At 35.5% G+C, this 18,153-nt stretch overlaps 3 protein-coding genes and 1 long non-coding RNA gene across 14 annotated transcripts in view; 2 read left to right on the top strand and 2 right to left on the bottom strand.

Moving 5' to 3' along the window:
* Positions 1-294: 294 nt before the first annotated feature.
* On the top strand, positions 295-3,639 carry Sse (extra spindle pole bodies like 1, separase). Of its 2 annotated transcripts, none has more exons than XM_076312765.1 (10): positions 295-579; positions 668-884; positions 963-1,243; positions 1,343-1,479; positions 1,549-1,765; positions 1,842-2,152; positions 2,212-2,379; positions 2,471-2,616; positions 2,708-2,859; positions 3,379-3,639. In XM_076312765.1, the coding sequence occupies exons 1-9, from the start codon at positions 355-357 to the stop codon at positions 2,854-2,856; spliced, it is 1,851 nt and encodes a 616-aa protein (XP_076168880.1). In that variant the 5' UTR covers positions 295-354; the 3' UTR covers positions 2,857-2,859; positions 3,379-3,639. The 2 variants fall into 2 exon arrangements, with proteins under 2 accessions (XP_076168880.1, XP_076168881.1); XM_076312766.1 differs by having other exon boundaries at positions 451-579; positions 658-884; positions 3,379-3,636.
* Positions 2,274-5,381, bottom strand: Gmppb (GDP-mannose pyrophosphorylase B). Its single transcript, XM_076312767.1, has 8 exons — positions 5,030-5,381; positions 4,890-4,922; positions 4,640-4,775; positions 4,317-4,534; positions 3,854-4,247; positions 3,613-3,774; positions 3,316-3,547; positions 2,274-3,173 (listed from the first exon to the last, which is right to left on the bottom strand). The coding sequence occupies exons 4-8, from the start codon at positions 4,467-4,469 to the stop codon at positions 3,005-3,007; spliced, it is 1,110 nt and encodes a 369-aa protein (XP_076168882.1). The 5' UTR covers positions 4,470-4,534; positions 4,640-4,775; positions 4,890-4,922; positions 5,030-5,381; the 3' UTR covers positions 2,274-3,004.
* Positions 5,382-6,159: 778 nt separating this feature from the next.
* Positions 6,160-18,153, top strand: part of Osa (trithorax group protein osa) — a 17,241-nt gene continuing 5,247 nt past the window's right edge. Inside the window, exons 1-21 of one of the 9 annotated variants that reach the window (XM_076312759.1) lie at positions 6,160-6,925; positions 7,022-7,260; positions 7,455-7,580; positions 7,690-7,896; positions 8,564-8,623; positions 12,059-12,191; positions 12,357-12,452; positions 12,556-12,881; positions 12,968-13,361; positions 13,444-13,569; positions 13,647-13,828; positions 14,020-14,061; positions 14,757-14,954; positions 15,671-15,890; positions 15,977-16,153; positions 16,324-16,434; positions 16,604-16,763; positions 16,833-17,091; positions 17,202-17,367; positions 17,490-17,800; positions 17,911-18,150. In XM_076312759.1, coding sequence (XP_076168874.1) covers positions 6,421-6,925; positions 7,022-7,260; positions 7,455-7,580; positions 7,690-7,896; positions 8,564-8,623; positions 12,059-12,191; positions 12,357-12,452; positions 12,556-12,881; positions 12,968-13,361; positions 13,444-13,569; positions 13,647-13,828; positions 14,020-14,061; positions 14,757-14,954; positions 15,671-15,890; positions 15,977-16,153; positions 16,324-16,434; positions 16,604-16,763; positions 16,833-17,091; positions 17,202-17,367; positions 17,490-17,800; positions 17,911-18,150 — 4,278 coding nt within the window. In that variant the 5' untranslated portion in view covers positions 6,160-6,420. Of the gene's footprint in view, positions 7,261-7,454; positions 7,581-7,689; positions 7,897-8,563; positions 8,624-10,558; positions 10,893-10,984; positions 11,128-11,554; positions 11,594-11,813; positions 11,836-12,058; positions 12,192-12,356; positions 12,453-12,555; positions 12,882-12,967; positions 13,362-13,443; positions 13,570-13,646; positions 13,829-14,019; positions 14,062-14,756; positions 14,955-15,670; positions 15,891-15,976; positions 16,154-16,323; positions 16,435-16,603; positions 16,764-16,832; positions 17,092-17,201; positions 17,368-17,489; positions 17,801-17,910; positions 18,151-18,153 lie in introns of those variants that run through there. The other 8 variants (XM_076312756.1, XM_076312757.1, XM_076312755.1 and 5 more) reach the window with 8 other exon arrangements.
* Positions 8,943-11,119, bottom strand: LOC143147499 (uncharacterized). 2 transcript variants are annotated; one of them, XR_012992272.1, is made up of 3 exons: positions 10,639-11,114; positions 10,399-10,565; positions 8,943-9,609 (listed from the first exon to the last, which is right to left on the bottom strand). It is a non-coding gene; the product is annotated as an uncharacterized LOC143147499 (long non-coding RNA). The 2 variants fall into 2 exon arrangements; XR_012992271.1 differs by having other exon boundaries at positions 8,943-10,565; positions 10,639-11,119.

Genomic DNA, 18,153 nt, shown 5'->3' with positions numbered 1-18,153 from the left:
ATAATGTGCAATAACCATGTTACTGTGTAATACAGACAAATTTTTTTTTATGCAATGTGTACTTTGTACATATAACTTGTGCATTACTACAACTGTCCATTTCAAACTTTATACTCTTGCAAGCATAAAATAATTCATTTACTTTAAAGTCAACTTACTTCAAAGTCAACAATTAACAAAGTTTCTTTAGTACCGAAAAAAAGTGATAATTTTTTAACCTAACGTTGAGTTTTAGGTTGGTACTCTTACTTGATCGTACTGTAATAGGTCCATTTGGATTTGAATCGCTAAAGCTAACTGTTATATCGTACAATTAATATCGTGAAATATAAAATCAAGTACGAATGTAATTATATGAGAAGTGAAACATTGTTTATTAATATGGAAGAAATTTTTCAAATACTTCACGAATGTAGTTTGGATAATGATAATTGCGAAGAAGTATTAAATATTACTGAAAACGATTCTTTGCAAGATGTAAAGAGGGATACTGAAAAATTGCTTGCGAAAGCAAGATGCAATATAGGAAGCGTTGAATATGCAAATCTAAATAAAATGCTGGCTATATGTTATTTAAAGGTATTATCAATATTGTCGTATGTATTGACCAGTTTACTTAATAGCAATGTAGAACATAATTTACTAATAAATTTATAGCTATTTATAGATGGGTATTGAACTTGAAGCTATATGTCGTTTAATTGAGTCACATGCAGTGATGCTTCGTCAACAAGTATTGCATAGATATGTAAAAACAAAAATGCGAGAATTAATTTTGAATACACAACAATTCTATGGGCTTAAGTCTTCTTATATTGACTTTGATATAAATGACTCAAATAGTGTTGATAATATAAAAGCAAAACTCTTTGATTTACCTAAAGGTGAAATATATAAAATAAATTCATTTTGCACAAATATTGAATTTGTTAATTTCTTGTGCATTTTTGTTTAAAACATAGAATGGTACGTGATTCAAATTACTGCTCAACATAAATCTTCTGATATTTTTGAATTCACATTTAATGCAATGCATGCAGTGCACATTATTATACTACCAACAGGATCTAAGGAGGTAGAACCCATGTGTATAACATTACCAAAACCTAAATTAAATTCTTCCTATGACATTTGTCATGAAATTCAGAAGATACTCTCTAATAATAGATCAGAACTTGAAGCTACTTATGCAAATAATGAATTGTATTGGAAAATGCGTAATCGTCAAAATACTGATATGAAGGTATTAATAAAATACTAATAACATTTATTACTTTCTGTATGTATGTATACATATATGTATGTGTGTGTATATATATATATATATATATATATATTAAAGATAGCTATACACACATTAGAATACACGTGGTTACGAGAATGGAGAGTTTTATTTATGGCAGATCCAATAGATAAAAATGAGTTAGTAACAGACATTGTACAAATGATCGACAAACTTATATTGGACAACAAAGAACAGTAAGTAAGATTTTGTATTGGTAAATTTTTCATTTTAATGATCAGTCTTATCAATATTACATATAACAGTTGGAACATATCAAAGCGATCTACATGGTTATTGAAAAAAATAGCACTTGGTGCCTGTTTTCTTACACGAGAAGAAATAGCATATGCAGTAAAGTATGTGCTTTCTGATTATGACAAACTTGCTGACAATGTTATACTGTCTATATATGGAAAATTGTCATGTATACAGGAATTGAAAGATGCAATTAGAAAAACATTGGTTTTAATTGTTGATGAAGTAAGTATAACATTTTATTGCATTTAAAATATAGAATAAATTGTTTAATTTCATTCATTTTCTAAATATCTTTCAGCATATGGATTATATACCCTTTGAATCCATGGAAATCTTAAAATGTCACCCTATTACCCGTTTTCCATCGCTACATGTTGCATATGCTTTATTTAAGGAACATGAAAATACAATGGAGAATGGCTGTAAGATCATTACAGTTAAAAACGATATGGGCACGTGTATAGTTAATCCATCGGGTAATTTACCAAAAATGGAAAAACGTATGCAACTCTTTATTAAACACTGGTTACCAAATTGGAAGAGTTGGTACAGTGTAGAACCAAAAGAAGACGTTTTCGAAGATGCTTTGATCAATCATGATATATTAATGTATGAACACATTTTATATATATTATTTGTACAATATTTATAGTATGTTATTTTGGTAGGTATAATGGTCATGGTAATGGCATACAGTATTTACCAGGAGAACAAATTGAAAGACTTAGGGTGAAGTCAATTGTTTTATTATTTGGCTGCAGTAGTGTAAAATTACTTATAGTAGGAGGACGTTATCCGCCATATGGTGTGTCAAATCAGTATTTAATAGCAAGCAGGTAGTACATTATAAAATCTAAAAATTATTGTATGTAAGTTTAAATTTGATTTTTATAAAAATCATAAAATCCTCCATTATTTTATTTTTAGTCCTTGCGTGCTCGGTATGTTATGGGAAGTTACAGATGCTGATATTGATAAAATGACTACAAATTTCATTAGTAATTGGATTCCATCGCCGATGAACAGACCATGGACCGACGTTGACATTAATATGTGGTGTGCGGGTACATTGAGTTAGTATAAAAAATTGTACTGTTTTTATTTCTTTCATTTTTCGATTAATTTTATTACCATAATGTGTTTATTAAAATTTTGCACGATTAGAATTTCTGAAAACTTCACAAAAAAGCGCTCAGAATGTGCCTCAGGAACCTGAGATGTTGAGGGCAGTAGCAAAATCCAAAGATGTCTGTTCTCAGTATATGACCGCGGCTGCAATTGTAGTACGAGGACTGCCAATAAAGTTAATTTAAATTGTAAGTATACAAATGAATATTAATATTCAATATTAGTTTAAACATAGTTCAAAAAGCTGATTAAAATTTTTCATTTATAGAACATCTTGTAGTTTGGTTATTTATTATGCCCAGTGTGTCTACTTTAAAATATTGGGTTCTTTGGTCACATAATTATTTGTGGTTCTGGCACAGAACTAGAAATACTTTTGTGAGGTAAAACCTGACCTCCATTGATATATAATTCATCCTTAACAATTACATCTTCACCAAGTACCGTCGTACCTTCCATTCGAACCCAACGTCCTACAATACTTTTCCAACCCACAATGCACCTATCATAATATATTATATCACATTTTATATATATATATATAACATTGGTACACAATATTGTTTAATGAAGATGTACTCTATAGCTACAGTAAAAAAAAAATTATGTTAAGATAGTTTGAATCATATTACTTTGAAACTTACCCATCTAGCCATGCATGTTCTTTTATTATAGCTGATTTAAGAATAGTACTTCTTTTGATGCAGCACCCATCAGATAATATCACACCAGGACCAATTGTGACATTAGGTCCTATCCTGCAGTCTTTGCCAATCTTTGCTGTTTCATCTATTAAAACATTACCTACTACACCTGGACCAGAATATAATTTATCTGGAGATTTTTGCCTTAAAGATGTCAGGTACATACTCATTCCTGTGTAAATCAAATATAAAGATGTAAAACACATAAATATTCTTCATATATGAAATGTACAATACCTTTAAGAAAATCTTTCGGTTGTCCTACATCCATCCAAAATCCTGTCAATTCCATTGCATATAATTCTTCATCCTGAGCCATTAATGGAAAGACTTCTTTTTCTATACTTGTAGGCTTCAGTTCTATTCTTTTTAAGATACTTGGATTGAAAATGTACATACCTATAAAGTCATAGTAATTGTTGCAACTAAATATTTAAAAAGAAATTAATTTTTGAATTCAAAATAAAAGAGACAATACCTGCATTTATTTTATTGGATATAAATTCCTGTGGTTTTTCTATAAAGCTTTCTATTTTTCCATCATCTCTGTAAACAACTACACCATACTTTGAGGGCTCTTCAACTTTAGTAACAACTATTGTACCTTCTTTACCATGATTTTTATGAAAATCAAGAAGTTGCTTGAATGGAAAATCACAAATAATATCAGAATTTAAAACGAAGAATGGCTCATCCCCTGAACACAAATGATCACGTGCAAGTGCAAGTGGTCCCGCAGTACCAAGAGGTTCTTGTTCATGTGAAAAAATTAGATTTACTCCTAATTTTTTAGCTGCATCACCCAAATCTCTTTCCATTTCTTCAGCACGATATGATACAGCTAATATTACCTCCGTTACATTTGTCTCCACCTAAGAATTAAATTCATTATAATTTATTTATTGAAGCTATGTATGTGCCCTAGAAATGTTGAAACATACCAGAGCCTCTATTTGATGTAGAAGCATTGGTTTATTAGCAAATTCAACTAGTGGTTTAGGTCGACTTAATGTGAGTGGTCTTAATCTAGTTCCATATCCACCCACAAGAATTAATGCACGCATTGTTCCTAATTTCTTCTTCTTCTGTTGCATTATTTTCTAATACTTCTGTTAAAATGTATTCATAACATAAATTCTGAATTAGACTTAGCTCTTACCTAAAAAATTTAGGAACATAAACATTAAAAAGTGTGTTAATTATTTAAATTATTGGAAAGAAATGCATAATATTGTTTGCAATTTTTGTACTTTGAATTACATACACTTATATACAGTACAAAATCCATGTATAAATTAAGAATTTTCAAGACATTAATATATTCTTCTTTAAAAAAATATAATTGCATTCGTTACAAAGTGGAAACGTTTTCAAAATCACTTCTACAAGTGTGGGATGATCTGTAAAAATATCAACAAAATCATAGCACGTAAAAATAATTTACTTTCGCGTTTTAATTCATTCCCGAAAAGAATTTAATATATTCGCTTTAATAAATGATATAAAATGCCTACCTGCTATTTACATATCGGTTCGTCAGAGTAAAACTATAAAATAATTACCACTATTGAACATTGCCACGTAGGATTGAAATACCGCGTAGACGTATGTATATAGTGACATATATACGTGATAACAATACACCTATACTTACTGGTCCAACAACCATATAGTATTGAACTCTATATTTATGATATTACTCTTATCGGAATTTCTACCTTTCACCTTCGAGTTAATTTTTTTCGTAATTAATGTTACACCGCGTATTGCTTATCCTCAATAGCAAACCCAAATAAGCGCCACACTATATTCATTTGTCGTTTGAACCCATAATATAGACGAATACTTTATTTCGTAAATTTATCTGATTAAATACTTTTCTTCTTTTTTATTTAACTCATTTTTTTTATGAACTCGATGATTCTTTTTCTTTGACGCAATATTTTACAGTTTAATGAATAAGATACATAGTTACTGTAACTGTAATTTGTATTTTAAATTTCAATTACTTAACAACAATATTTCGATTCAATTTTTTTAAAGAAACACCTATATTTTCAAAATTGATAACTAATCAAAAATTGACCAAAAAATAATGCACAAATTCTTTTTTTCAAAAAATGTTTATCTTTGAATTTTAGATGTCCAAATTTTGGACAATGTTCGCAGAATTTGAAAAAAACGCAAGTTGTAAATTTTTGTTCAATTATCATTGATGTAAAAAATAAGAATAAAATCACACAGGAACGTAACGTTACTGTATCAAATCTATCGTGTCATAGCACGTTAACCTGTGCGCCTGCGCCAAAGTGAATAGTTTATGCATGGGATCACAAAACAAAAAGAGGCAATCATATTATAACCGATTTCTTCTTCCTTTGCACTAATTTCACGAACAACAAAAAGAGAAAAGAATGTAAGTGATGTCATGCGTAATTATTTATCATCTTCAATAACGATCATTTATCATGTTTCTATACTTTTTTCCAGTTTGTTGTTTCTCAAATACTTGATGGAACAACTTATACATGTCAAAATATTTGTATCCATAGAAGTCATTATAACATTACATCAGTGATTAAGCATAAAACGGTAACTGAAAAGATAAAACGTTAAAAAGTGATTGTATTTTGTTTGTTATTTTAGATATTAGATGTATCGGTGAATTTTCATTATATGTAGAATCATACACTGCTTGGAAACCGCAATCCTAAGAAGCGTCGTCGATTGAAAATGGGTATTTAAAGTTCTACGGTTCATGGTAGAGCCGCAAGATGGCGTAATATGTGCGACGCTGCTTTTGACGTTCGCGTATGAGTTTTTTTTTTGGTTCCTTCTACTTTGAAAACGGCAGGAAGCGAAAATTGTTAGTACGGTGCTTAGTGCTCGCTGGTCTGACTGAGGATGTGGTGGAAAGTGTTCAGTACGATAGGAGAGATTCAACAGGAAAGGATTTCGATTTCGAGCACATAGTACGCGAGACACACGAGGTCCCGCGATTGGCCAGTTTATGAGACGACGATGGCTCCGTGAGGAGAGGAGAACATGGCTGCGACGCAAGCCGAGAGCCAACAAAACGATGTGAAGCTGAACGAGTCCGTGAAATGCGCACAGAAACGTCCGCAAGTCGGTGGGAATAGTGCGAGTGTTAACACGAAGCAGCAGCTGGATCCAGAGCCGGGTGATAAAGTGCCCCGGGGCGCGGCCCAGCTGCTTAAATATGTGAATCGCGGCGGGGACACTGGTTTCGAGATGAGTCAATACCGCGAGGACATTGGTGGACACACTGCCGGTGAGGTAAAATCACCCAGAGAGGCTGGTCAGGCACCTCAAGAATCTATCGGCAAGCAGGAGCCTCTCGACGCGCCCGGGCATCCGAACCATCCTGGACATTCGTTCACGTCGAACGTTATTCGCGATTACTCGGACGAGTATACCAACAAATCGAACGAGTTTCCCTCCAAGTCGTTGACCGATTATCCGGGCAAGCAGATACCAGAGTACGTGGGAAAGCATGGAGATTTCCCAGGGAAACAGTTGGACTATCATGGTAAACACTTAATACATGAAAGTGAAAGAGTTCATCGGGCCGAAATGGAAGAGCATTATGCAGCTTCCAAGATTGAATCGCGATTGGCATATGTAGGGGCTACACCAAGCAGCTTTTCGGGTCAGCCGAGGTTTCTATCGGGACAAAGTATATCACAAGCTACCGGTCCAACCCCAACGTTAAATCAGTTACTTCAGGCATCTACGCCTGTGCATCGGTTTCATGGAAACTATCCCGGAATGGGACCTGAGCCCTACCAACAACCTTGGCCCATTCAACGACCTCCGGTTGTTCCCCCAGTTTATCCACAACCTGGTCAACGACCTCCACAGACGGTAATTTTATAAGAATTTTCATCTATGTAACTATGTTAAATAACTTTCATTGAAAGAAAAGTAAGTTGAATTTATAATTTGATCGTAACTTAATGTTATTGTTGTTAATAGTTTATGTATGTTCTGTTTTATTATCAGATATAACATTTATAATTTCATTCACTATCTCATATTTCAATATGTTGTGCAATAAGCAGGGGTCACCAAGATTACATGCAGGGCCTGGAGGACCAAGTTCTCCAACTCCTATGCCATATCAACAATATACACAACGTTATTCTTCTCCTACAAGACCTCATGCACCATATAGTCACCATCAGGTATATTTGAATAATGTTTTTATGTAAATTTATTAGAACATATAGTAATTGTTGATAAATTTTTTAGTAATGTGATAATGAATGTTAATTCAATTGTTATACTTTCCAGCTAAACTCGTATACCACACAAACCAGTCATCCTTCCAGTCTATATACGGAACAGAGGGGATGGAATCAAGGTGGACCACCAAATCCACCGCCACCTCCAACTAATCAAGCTAATCCTTCCAGTCAGTCACCACAACGTGCTCTTTCCCAATCTCCAGCACCACCACCTTCGGCATCTCCACAACCGCAAGCAACTGGTCAATCACAAGTAAGTTGTACCAACAAGAAATGTATTTCGTATTTATTTCAAAATATATTTTGATTTTACGTATAAAAATTTTGGTTACATTTATTGTGTTCAAACTTTTTATTGAAGGGATGCAGAAAATATAAAAGTGTTAACATATGATTAGTATTTCAATTAAAATCTTTAAAACATAATTTTTTTTATTCTTTTTATAGCAGATGTACATATGTAATTTTTTCTGCACTTGAACAAAACAGTTAAAAGAATTCTATTTATTCGTGCATTGTCTTAAAGTTATGCATATATAATGTAACTTTATTTTATATTACTTATGAATTTGTATATAAACAAAAATTCTTGAGGCACTATTATTTATTAGAAAACATAATATAAAAAAGAATATCTCTGGAGACACAAGCAAATGGAGATGTTTGTATTTCTAAAGAACCAGTTATATTTCAAATATATTTCTCAAATGAATATAATAGTATATCAATTAATAATAATGATTGATTGAAAGAAAAGTAATAATAGTTGCTTGTCTTAAATTCCTTATCTCTTGCATGCTCATCTGTGTATACCTACATATATAAATTATGTATGGAATAGTCATTTTACAATCATAGATTCAAACTTTTTTCATGAAAGTTAAACTTTATGATAACAAAGAAACCTTTTTTGTTTATAGAGTTTTCACAATCTGCAGCAACGATCCACAACACCAAATACTCAAGGAATCGATTCAGGGGTGAGTGTTTTTGTTGTATCAATATGTAGAATTAACAAATTATATCATAGTAAACTCTGTAATAACAATAGCATGCTTTTGGATTGCCTGAAATCACGCCTATCACAACAAACACTTTGAGATCTTTCCTTGTAAATATTTTAATTATTAGAGTAAGAAAAATAAGAATTCCCAATGGTTCTTTCGAATTCCGCGTATCTCGCTTTAATCTTAATTATACGGTAGAGCACATGCGCGCGAATGCACGTGTGTACACGTGTTATTGTTATTTTATTTTTGTGTTTGACAATTGATTTGGTCTATTAAAAGTACAAACAGAAACAAAGAATGAAGTTTTATATCAGATGATAGCCAGTATTGCTAAGCAATTCTAATTTTACGTTGCATAAAGTGCCATTTGATCTTGGATACAGTGGACGGGAGGTACTTCAATACTTCCCTCGTGAAAAGAGCAAGCATGAGTGAGCGAAAGGGAGATCTCTCGAGTATGGCTTGCCTACGAAAGGAGGGGCAGGGTGTGGGAAGTGGGGATGGAGAATAAGCGACTTGTAGAGTTCGATTAGGGCGCGAGTTGCGCGGCCGCTGGAGCCCCAGATATTAGCGACTTCCCCTTCTCTCTCACTCACTCGGTGTGTTGTGTGTGCGTGTGTCCTCCCTCCCTGTGGCAGTCTCCTTTCCAAACACACACATTTGCACGCGTGTCGCACACACATCCCTCCCACGGTATATTCGATCTCTCGCTTCTTCCAATATAGATGGGCGGGTTAGTGAGAGGCCGGCGGGTAACATAGGTTACATGGGTACAGAATGAGCAAGTGCGAGTGTGTGATTCGCTCGAATTGATAGTGGGGAGAAAACAGAGTATCCGAGGCAGTTCTCCCCACCACCTCTGACGTTTTATATCGTTCAGCTATATTCGGTTCGTTAGATCATGCAACTGTCACTCTGCGACATGCTATCGAACTTCTCGTATTCCCATGACGCGGCTGAAAAGTGTCGAATATATTTTAAATGTTCGATGAACAGTTTGTTTTAAACAACATTAAATTGAGCTGTTTACTCGTATATAATCGGTAACCTTTTAGACATGCGTAAATCGTTTATTTATCATAAATACAGGGATACCGATTAAAATCTTCTGCTGTAGAATAGAATCCTTTTATATACGTTAAAGAAGAGTCATGCGTCTAACATATTTTATTCTTCTTTTTCCGATATTTTTTTGTTTGCGTCATAGACGCAAGATAATTAACTTTGCATATCGGTAAACTCGTTCAATTGCTACACCTTTTATAGTACGTTGAATAAGTATGCTTTTGACACTCGCGACGTTTTACAAAAGTTGAATGTACTCTAATTTAGTATAACTATTGTGCCATTGAATTCGTCTTGTCGCGATAGCAATGTTACGGCATTAACAGATAAAAATATTATTATACAATATTGTCAATATCGTCTTGCAGCAACGTAAATTTACTCGTGTTTTATTATCCACTTATTTTACTACGTAAAATGTGCACTCCTTCGTACTAATAAAGAAGTACCTATTTGATAACGTACGTTACTTCCATAAAGGATAATATAAATAAAAAGTATCGAAGTGTTTATGAGGTGAATATTCCAAATTTCAATAACCGTTACTTTTTGAAAAATGGATTGATAACATCATTGTGAATATAAATTCCTAGAGACTAAAACAAAGATTTATAAATTCTATTTAATTGATACATTGTACTTCTATTTAGCTCGTTTTGTTAAAAAAGAAAAAAATTTACCCCCATAGTGTTTGGGTTTTAGAGTAGTTTTCTCTCTCGTGTACTCTCTCAGGGTTTTTGGAGCACACGGGTGCTTTTCGTCGAAGAGCGGCGAGAACGGCCGATGGTTACCGAACGCTTGCCGCGCCACGAAAGAACGCCCTCCAACGAGCAGCTAGACGCGAAATCTGTAAACCGAAGTCACGGAACACTCGATAAAAAGAATCACGTTTTTAGTTACTCCCGGCCACGTATACTTACGTAGACGATCAACGCTCCGAATTCTAACCTGTTACTAGTCGTGTGTCTGACGATTGAACGTAGCCGTTTAGGATTGGGAATATTGGAGGGTTGTCTCTCGCGATACGAAAGCGCTGTGGGACTTATTGACACAACATGCGATGGTTGAACGAAGCACACGGTGAACCAGCAGCAGTTCTATAGCGTACTGACAAGATTATGCCCGTTCTCATGTGGTTTAGAACCACCGACTCTCTCGACCGCACATGATTCAAGTACGGTGTGTTGTTGTTACACAAGATTCTCGTAAAACATGTGAAAATCGTACGGAGAACATACGAATCGTTCACGGTGGGTTTTGTCGTAGTGCGCGGGGTAACGCCTCTCCTTCGATTCTCGCGTCATGCCGAGAGTCCTTGTGTCCGACACCGTGTATACTATACGTTCCGTGATACATCCGAGGAAGTCTCTAATCGTCTTCTGTACGGATGAACTGTTGTTCACTGTCTGGTAGGTGTAATGATGTGCTCTTTCTTTCTCACTCTCCCCCTTCTCTCCGTGCCTCTCTCTCTCTCTCTCTCTCTCTCTCCCTCCCCCCCTCTTTCCCTTTCTCTCTCGCTCGTTCGCCCTCTGTCTCTATCCATTTATCTGTCTATCTTTTGCCTATCCCTCCATCTTTCTTTACATCTTGGTATTCTCTCTCGCTCTCGCTCTCTCCATTTATCTATCTATCTTTCTATCTACCTCTCCCTCCCTTCTCTCTCTCGTTCTCAATGTATCATTGTGACGACCTGTGCGAAGTGTTACGTGTATATATACGCAAATGCACATGCAAAAGAATGAATATCATTGAAACATGTGCCTGTGTATATGACGTGTTATGTTGCACCGTACGATTAGTACATCGAATACCGCGTGTAGTGTACATTCCCAATTTTATCGTGGTCAAAATATGACAGCGATTAAAACGTGTTACGTACAGAATAACTTGTATATCTTGAAAAGTGTCCTTTTTCGTCGATCGTTTTTCACCAAGATTTATTCTTTTATTTTTATTTATTTATTTATTTATTTACTTTGTTATTTTATCGGTTCTTTAATCCGTCTTTAATCGTGTCAGTGAGGCGCGCGATCGAGTAAATTGATCGAAAAACGATACAAGAAATAACACATCGAACGATTGCCTAAGAGTGACTTTTGTGCACATAACCCTTTCCTGTATATTGCCGTTTACTGCAGTAGCTTTTTATTCATTCCATTTTAATGTTATGCGGCACGTTAATATAGATTTTGTAAATCATTGTAAATAAATACAATAATTGAATAAATTTATAGGCACAAGATACAATATTATTCAATTAAAATTTTTTTACGTTTTTAATATTGTGTATTTGTTGAATTTTTATTTGTGTAATACATTTCTCTATCTCTTTTATTGCAGGAATTGTCTGGACAAAATAGTAATGATAGTTCGAATGGACCAGCTTGTCCAGGAACACCAAATTCACAGGGGATGAGACCAACCCCTTCACCTACAGGATCCACAGGTTCTCGCTCGATGTCCCCTGCTGTTGGTTTGTGCATTTTGAGTTCTCATTTTGTTTTATGAAGTAATTATATTGGACAATTACAAAATAAATATACTAGTTATGCTCTATCAATACACTGAATTGTACCTCAATTGAAATTTTAGTTAATCTTTTAATTCTTTAAACAAGGCTTTATGTTTCTTTTTGTAGGCCAACAAAACGTTCAGATGCCTCCACGCCCGTCAAGTAGCCAGTCAGATGGTAGTGGACCAGCACGAATGAGTCATTCTCCTATGGCAACTCAAGGTAAATAAATAATACTATAAAACATTTAATTAATTTTATATGAAAAAGGAAAAAGTTCTACTTTTTATGTAAAACATTTACAATGGAAATGTTTATCTTCCAGGAGCATACCAGCAGCCATTGGGTCCTTCACCACATATGCATAGCTATAAAATGAATAACACTGGTCCTGGTGTCGTTCAACCAGGACCTGGTTCAACAAGTCTTGGTGGAATAAACCCAATGGGTGGTGGGATGGGATATGCAGCTGGTGGAACGGCTGCCGGTCAGCCTGGAGGTTATCATGCGCAAAGTACCTATCCACCTCCACGTCCACATGTACAATTTCCACAAGGTTATCCATCGCCAGCTAATTCACAACCACCACCTAACAATCAATATCAGGCTCCTAATAGACCCAATAATTTGGTGCAATATCCTCCATACACGGTAAGCTTGTTCAACAACATTAAAGAACAGTGTGAAAATTGCGCACTCCTTAGTTTATTCGATGATAATATATTTTTTGTTTTTAGCATAAAATGGGATTTAATAGCGTACCACCGGGAATGCCACCTAGCCCGGGATCACCTCAAGTTTATGGAGGTAGTAGTACAACAGGTATGGTACCACCAGGTACTCCTGGAGTGGCTGTAATTGGTAATATGGGACCTCCGACAAGCTCTATGGGACCTCCCCCGCCATCACCTAACCATGTCAGCAGTCAGCCACCTCCAACAAGCTCTGCTGTGCCGCATTTACATACTCCTGCAGCCACACCACCTCTCAACCATGAAGGAAGTCCAATGCCTCCACCGAGTACTACTCCTAATTCACATCCAACTTCGACACCAACACCAACCAGTCACAGTTCTGCAGATCTTACTACTGAAACCTCTAATGACAGTGGCATAACTACTACTGCTTCAGGTATTTGTATTTCTTAGCAAAAAATTTTTTTCTTAGTACTTGCATTAATTCACTTTTTTTAAAAACTATATTGTTTTTCTAGGAACATCAGCGATTAATGTCACATCCACCTCGAGTGGTACTGTTACATCTGTAATAACAACTGGCCCTGATGGAACATCTTTAGATGAAGGATCTCAACAATCTACATTATCAAATGCATCGGCTGGTTAGTATATAATGTTAAAAGTTAAGTTTTTTTTTTTTTTTTTTCATGGGAAGATATATAAATTTATGTTAATGTAGCTTCTGGAGAAGATCCAGCATTTACACCAAAGGTTCGGAAAGAAATGATAGGAGGGTATCATAGCCATCCAACTACACCGCAAAGTACAGTTCCATCTCCTGGTGCAGCGAGTATCAATTCGATACATGAAGAATATCCTGATATGAACAGTCCTGGTTGGCCACGTACTCCTGCTAGTCCTGTATGTATTTTATTTTATTGTATGGTTCTTAAAAGTTTGACATAACAGTTCACTACTTCGTATGTATATTTGTACCTTTATATGCATGTTTAATGTCTCCACATCAAAATTCTGTGAAAGATATACGATTCAGGGTTAATATTTTTATACTGCAGTTTTTTCGATTTTTCAATATTTTATATATTTTACAGGTTTTTAACAGTCATGTGCCTCAAGACCCGTACAGATCTAAGGTTACTGTTTTTTCACTATAAGTATTTATTATACTGTTGCAAAAGATACTACTTACACTGAATGCTTCGAGCTTTGTTTAATCCCGATAAATCTTTGTATTTGCTTGGCAAATGTCCTTTATATGTCATCATAATGTTTCCCTTTTCAATGTCATATTTTTACAAAAACATTCATGTATCATCCTTTTATTTACGTGTCATAAAGTAATAGTATGTTTTCTATGTATTTTTTTTTTTTTTTAATTATTAATAATGTAGTCATTAAAACAAATGGACAGTGGGTACATATTCTCATACACTCACTACATATTAACTTTGATAAACATACAAATTGAAATTTAGGACATGAAAAATACTATGAATATTTTATTTGCTTATTTTTTTAATCATTGAAAGAACTTTTACATTACTTTGCTTCGCATAGCTGCATGATACATTCAATTCGTTTCGTATGTTCAATCATTGTTTAAGATATAATTCTTAAAGACAGCACTTACTGCATGAAAACTGTGGGTTACGGCAGCACTTAACATATTCAAACAAAAATAATAACGGTTTCAAGTTTGTAACATATAATAATATGAAAGTATACATGTAACATACGTTTTTAGAAATAGTACCTCAAAATTTCAGAAAAATCGTGTTTTATACTTATTAAAGAGAAAGCTAACGGATGTCACCAATGATTATTGCAGAAATCAGACAGTTTGGCAAAGCTGTACGAAATGGATGACTCAATGGAACGAAGAACATGGCTGGACAAATTAGTTAACTTTATGGAAGAACGAAGAACACCAATTACAAGCTGTCCTACCATCTCCAAGAACCCCCTCGACCTATTTCGGCTATACCTCTACGTGAAAGAGAGGGGGGGCTTCATGGAGGTATGCAAGGTGCAGTGTAGTTCCATCTAGCCCTCGGTGTCTACGTAGTTTTTTTTATTGTCTCTATGTGTTCACATTTTCTTTTTAAATATTGTGTATACACATCGAGATGCCAAATATTTACAACTTAGGTGATTTTCACCCAAGTTTTTTTTTGGCATTTTAAAGTATCGACAGTCGTTGAAGTACTTTGATACACTACAGAACACGCTTCTTTATGTTTGTGCTGAATTGTGCATGATCACATTGTATTTTCTTTTTTTTTTGCTATTAGTGTTTCTTTTTTCCTTTTCTTGTATACTGTATGAAGTATGAGGAAAAACAAAGAAGCCTTAACACGTCTTTTCTTGAAGTAGTCATTCAACGCGTATGGAAAACGCCCTGATCTACAAACCTTGGTGCTATATGGAATTATTCTAATAATCAACGAAGATAATCTTTTAATATCGATATAATAACGGTAATTCGTTTCGATTGTACTCTTGTCTGTTCGTTTCGTTTTTCACACTTGCATGGTCAGGAGTCGAAGCATTTGGACATAAAGAAAAGAGCTGGTTACTTTACCAAGCCGGTATTTCATTTCTCTTAGATTAGTCGCCGTAATGATTTTTTTCCACGTGTTTTTTATTTTGCGTTTTCGAGATGCAGATTTTTGCTGTTTGGATTTTGTTCTGGAAAGCTTGGCACAAGGACTAACGAGGAAAAATGACGTTAATTCTCTATAGGTAACAAAGAACAAAACGTGGAAAGACATAGCTGGTTTACTTGGCATCGGCGCGAGCAGTAGTGCAGCATACACGCTGCGAAAACACTATACAAAGCATTTGTTGGCATACGAATGTCACTTCGATCGCGGAGGTGTAGATCCTCAGCCCATTATAAATCAAGTTGAAGCTGGTTCGAAAAAGAAAGCATCGAAGGGAACTGCCTCTGTACCTTCGCCAGGTAAATGTTGAAAATATTTTCGTAAAACAATATTTGAAACTTATTTCAGTCAAGTAATAAAATCGTTATATTCTTCGTTTTTTCAGGGTCTTCTAATTCACAAGATTCCTTCCCTGCTGCTGGATCGAGCAATGCTTCCATGGATGGTTATGGAAGTTACCAGAGTGGTTATACTGGCGGTACACCCGGAGGACCTTCTGCAGAGTACACACCTCCTCCTCCTAGACCTCCCAGCCAGAGTAGTGCTCCTTCTCCTCATCAAGGTAAAGAATGTGTACTTCATTCTTGTATGTCAATATATATTGCTTTTATTAAAAACAATGTATTAGGTTGGTGTATGTATCGTTGAAAATAATCCACGCGAAACTCATCAACCTAATAGTTGTACGATTTTGTGAAAGGAATTGCGGTTGAGAGAATAATGTTCTGGCAGGTGGTTCGAACCAGGGCGGGCAGAATAGCGTGAAACCGTTCGACAACGGCGTGGGACGCCTTCCTCGCAAGTTGAACGCAACGCCCTACCCTGGTCCACTACGAACCCCAGGTACCTCTCTCTTCCTTATCTCCTTTCACGACTTATGATGAAATACATTTTTCCTGCCCGTCAATATTCCTCACTGTTATTATTTTTTTTCTCGTTTTTATTTGTAATAGTGTTACAATTAATAAATCTTTCGCGATATACCCTTAATACAAACTTGCTTGCATTTAAGGTATACAACAAGGCAGTTACCAGAATACAGGTTCCTACCAAAACTATCCTCAAGATCAGTACATTCGACCTCAGGGAAATACATTGTCCCAACAGGGAGAGTTCAATCAACCTTATTCACCTAGGTCGCATTATTCACCTTATGTACCAGATGTTGACAGGTCAGAAATAAAACTTATGTACAAGAGTTTATGTGAAAAGAATGAAATATAACTTTAACTTCTTTACAGAGGATATCCTGGAGGAAACATGCCACCAAACAACGCCAGTGGTCAGGATATATACAATAGATATAGCAGTAGTCAACAGCCTGCAAACTACCCAGCGGGAACACCACCTAATGCAAGAAGTAATAGTTATCCATCTGCGCCGCAATCACATCCGGCTACTGTACCGCAACAAACAGCTACCAGTCAACCTTCTTCGCCTTCCCAGTCTTCTGCTGCTTCATCCTATTCTTGCCCTCAAGATTACTACCGGCAGGAACAGGTGACGTCATCTTGATTTTGTGTCTTTTATGTTTTAATCTCATATCTCTTTTGAATATTTTTCTTTAATATTCTATTGCATCATTGAACCAAATATAATCCATACTAAAGGGTGGATATGGAGCTCCCGCGGGGACACAGATATATTCAGGTGGTGCGAGTGCGAATAAAAATATGCCACCGCCACCACCAGGTCCAAACCCGCCTAGGCGCCACCCTGACTTTGCCAAAGACCAACAGTATCCTCAGTATAATCAACAACGACCAACGTATCCAGGTAAATCAATTGTTCCGTCAATAATTCAATTTATTATACAAGGAATTTCCTTTTTTTTTTGTTTTTTCAAAGTTTTAAACAAACGTTTTATTATATACTGTACGTCATTTTTGTGATTACAGGATGGCCAAATACAACCAACCAGTACAATAGCAGTAGTGGGAACAATAGGGTTCAATATCCATCTCAGCAACCGCAGTCGCAAACGCCGCAACAGCAGCAACAGTCACAGCAACAAACGCCACCAGTTGGTCCTGTTTCCTCTACACCTGCGCCAGGAGGAATTGCTAGTAGTCAACAGTGGGTTAATCAACAGCCAAATAGAACCACACCTCAGCCAACTTTAAATGCTATAGCACATGCTCCTCCACCGTGGGATCATCGTTATACAAATCAACCGTCCCCTCTTTATCCTGCACCTGGAAATCATCAGGTACTTTATTTGTTTAATCAATGTTTTTATTTAGAAAGCAATTTACATTGTCTATATAATATTTTTATTTTTCATTTCGAACGAAGGATAAAAACGAATCTTATTTACAGAATCAGCTTGGGATAAATCCTATGATCAGTCAACAGCCTACATCAAAGAGAGAAATGACATTCCCTCCCGACAGTGTGGAAGCAGTAACTCCACTTCTTTACAAGCGGCGGAAACTCACGCGAGCTGACGTGGCACCTGTAGAAGCTTGGCGTATTATGATGGCTTTACGGTCAGGCCTATTAGCTGAAAGCTGTTGGGCTCTCGACGTACTAAACATTTTATTATTCGACGATTCTTCTGTA

This window comes from Ptiloglossa arizonensis, chromosome 5 (assembly GCF_051014685.1).
Source record: "Ptiloglossa arizonensis isolate GNS036 chromosome 5, iyPtiAriz1_principal, whole genome shotgun sequence".
In the NCBI taxonomy this organism is placed as follows: domain Eukaryota; kingdom Metazoa; phylum Arthropoda; class Insecta; order Hymenoptera; family Colletidae; genus Ptiloglossa; species Ptiloglossa arizonensis.
Note: the sequence above shows the minus strand (reverse complement) of the source record. Positions and strands in the feature narration are given on the sequence as shown.

Bases quoted from the DNA above. Each gene is read 5' to 3' on its own strand.
- Gmppb (XM_076312767.1), bottom strand. From the start codon at position 4,469: ATGCAACAGAAGAAGAAGAAATTAGGAACAATGCGTGCATTAATTCTT. The intron at 4,248-4,316 runs GTATGTTTCAAC...TTTAATTCTTAG, and splicing joins TACATCAAATAGAGGCTCTG to GTGGAGACAAATGTAACGGA. The intron at 3,174-3,315 runs GTAAGTTTCAAA...ATATTATGATAG, and splicing joins GAACATGCATGGCTAGATGG to GTGCATTGTGGGTTGGAAAA.
- Sse (XM_076312765.1), top strand. From the start codon at position 355: ATGAGAAGTGAAACATTGTTTATTAATATGGAAGAAATTTTTCAAATA. The intron at 1,480-1,548 runs GTAAGTAAGATT...TACATATAACAG, and splicing joins ATATTGGACAACAAAGAACA to TTGGAACATATCAAAGCGAT. The intron at 2,380-2,470 runs GTAGTACATTAT...TTTTATTTTTAG, and splicing joins CAGTATTTAATAGCAAGCAG to TCCTTGCGTGCTCGGTATGT.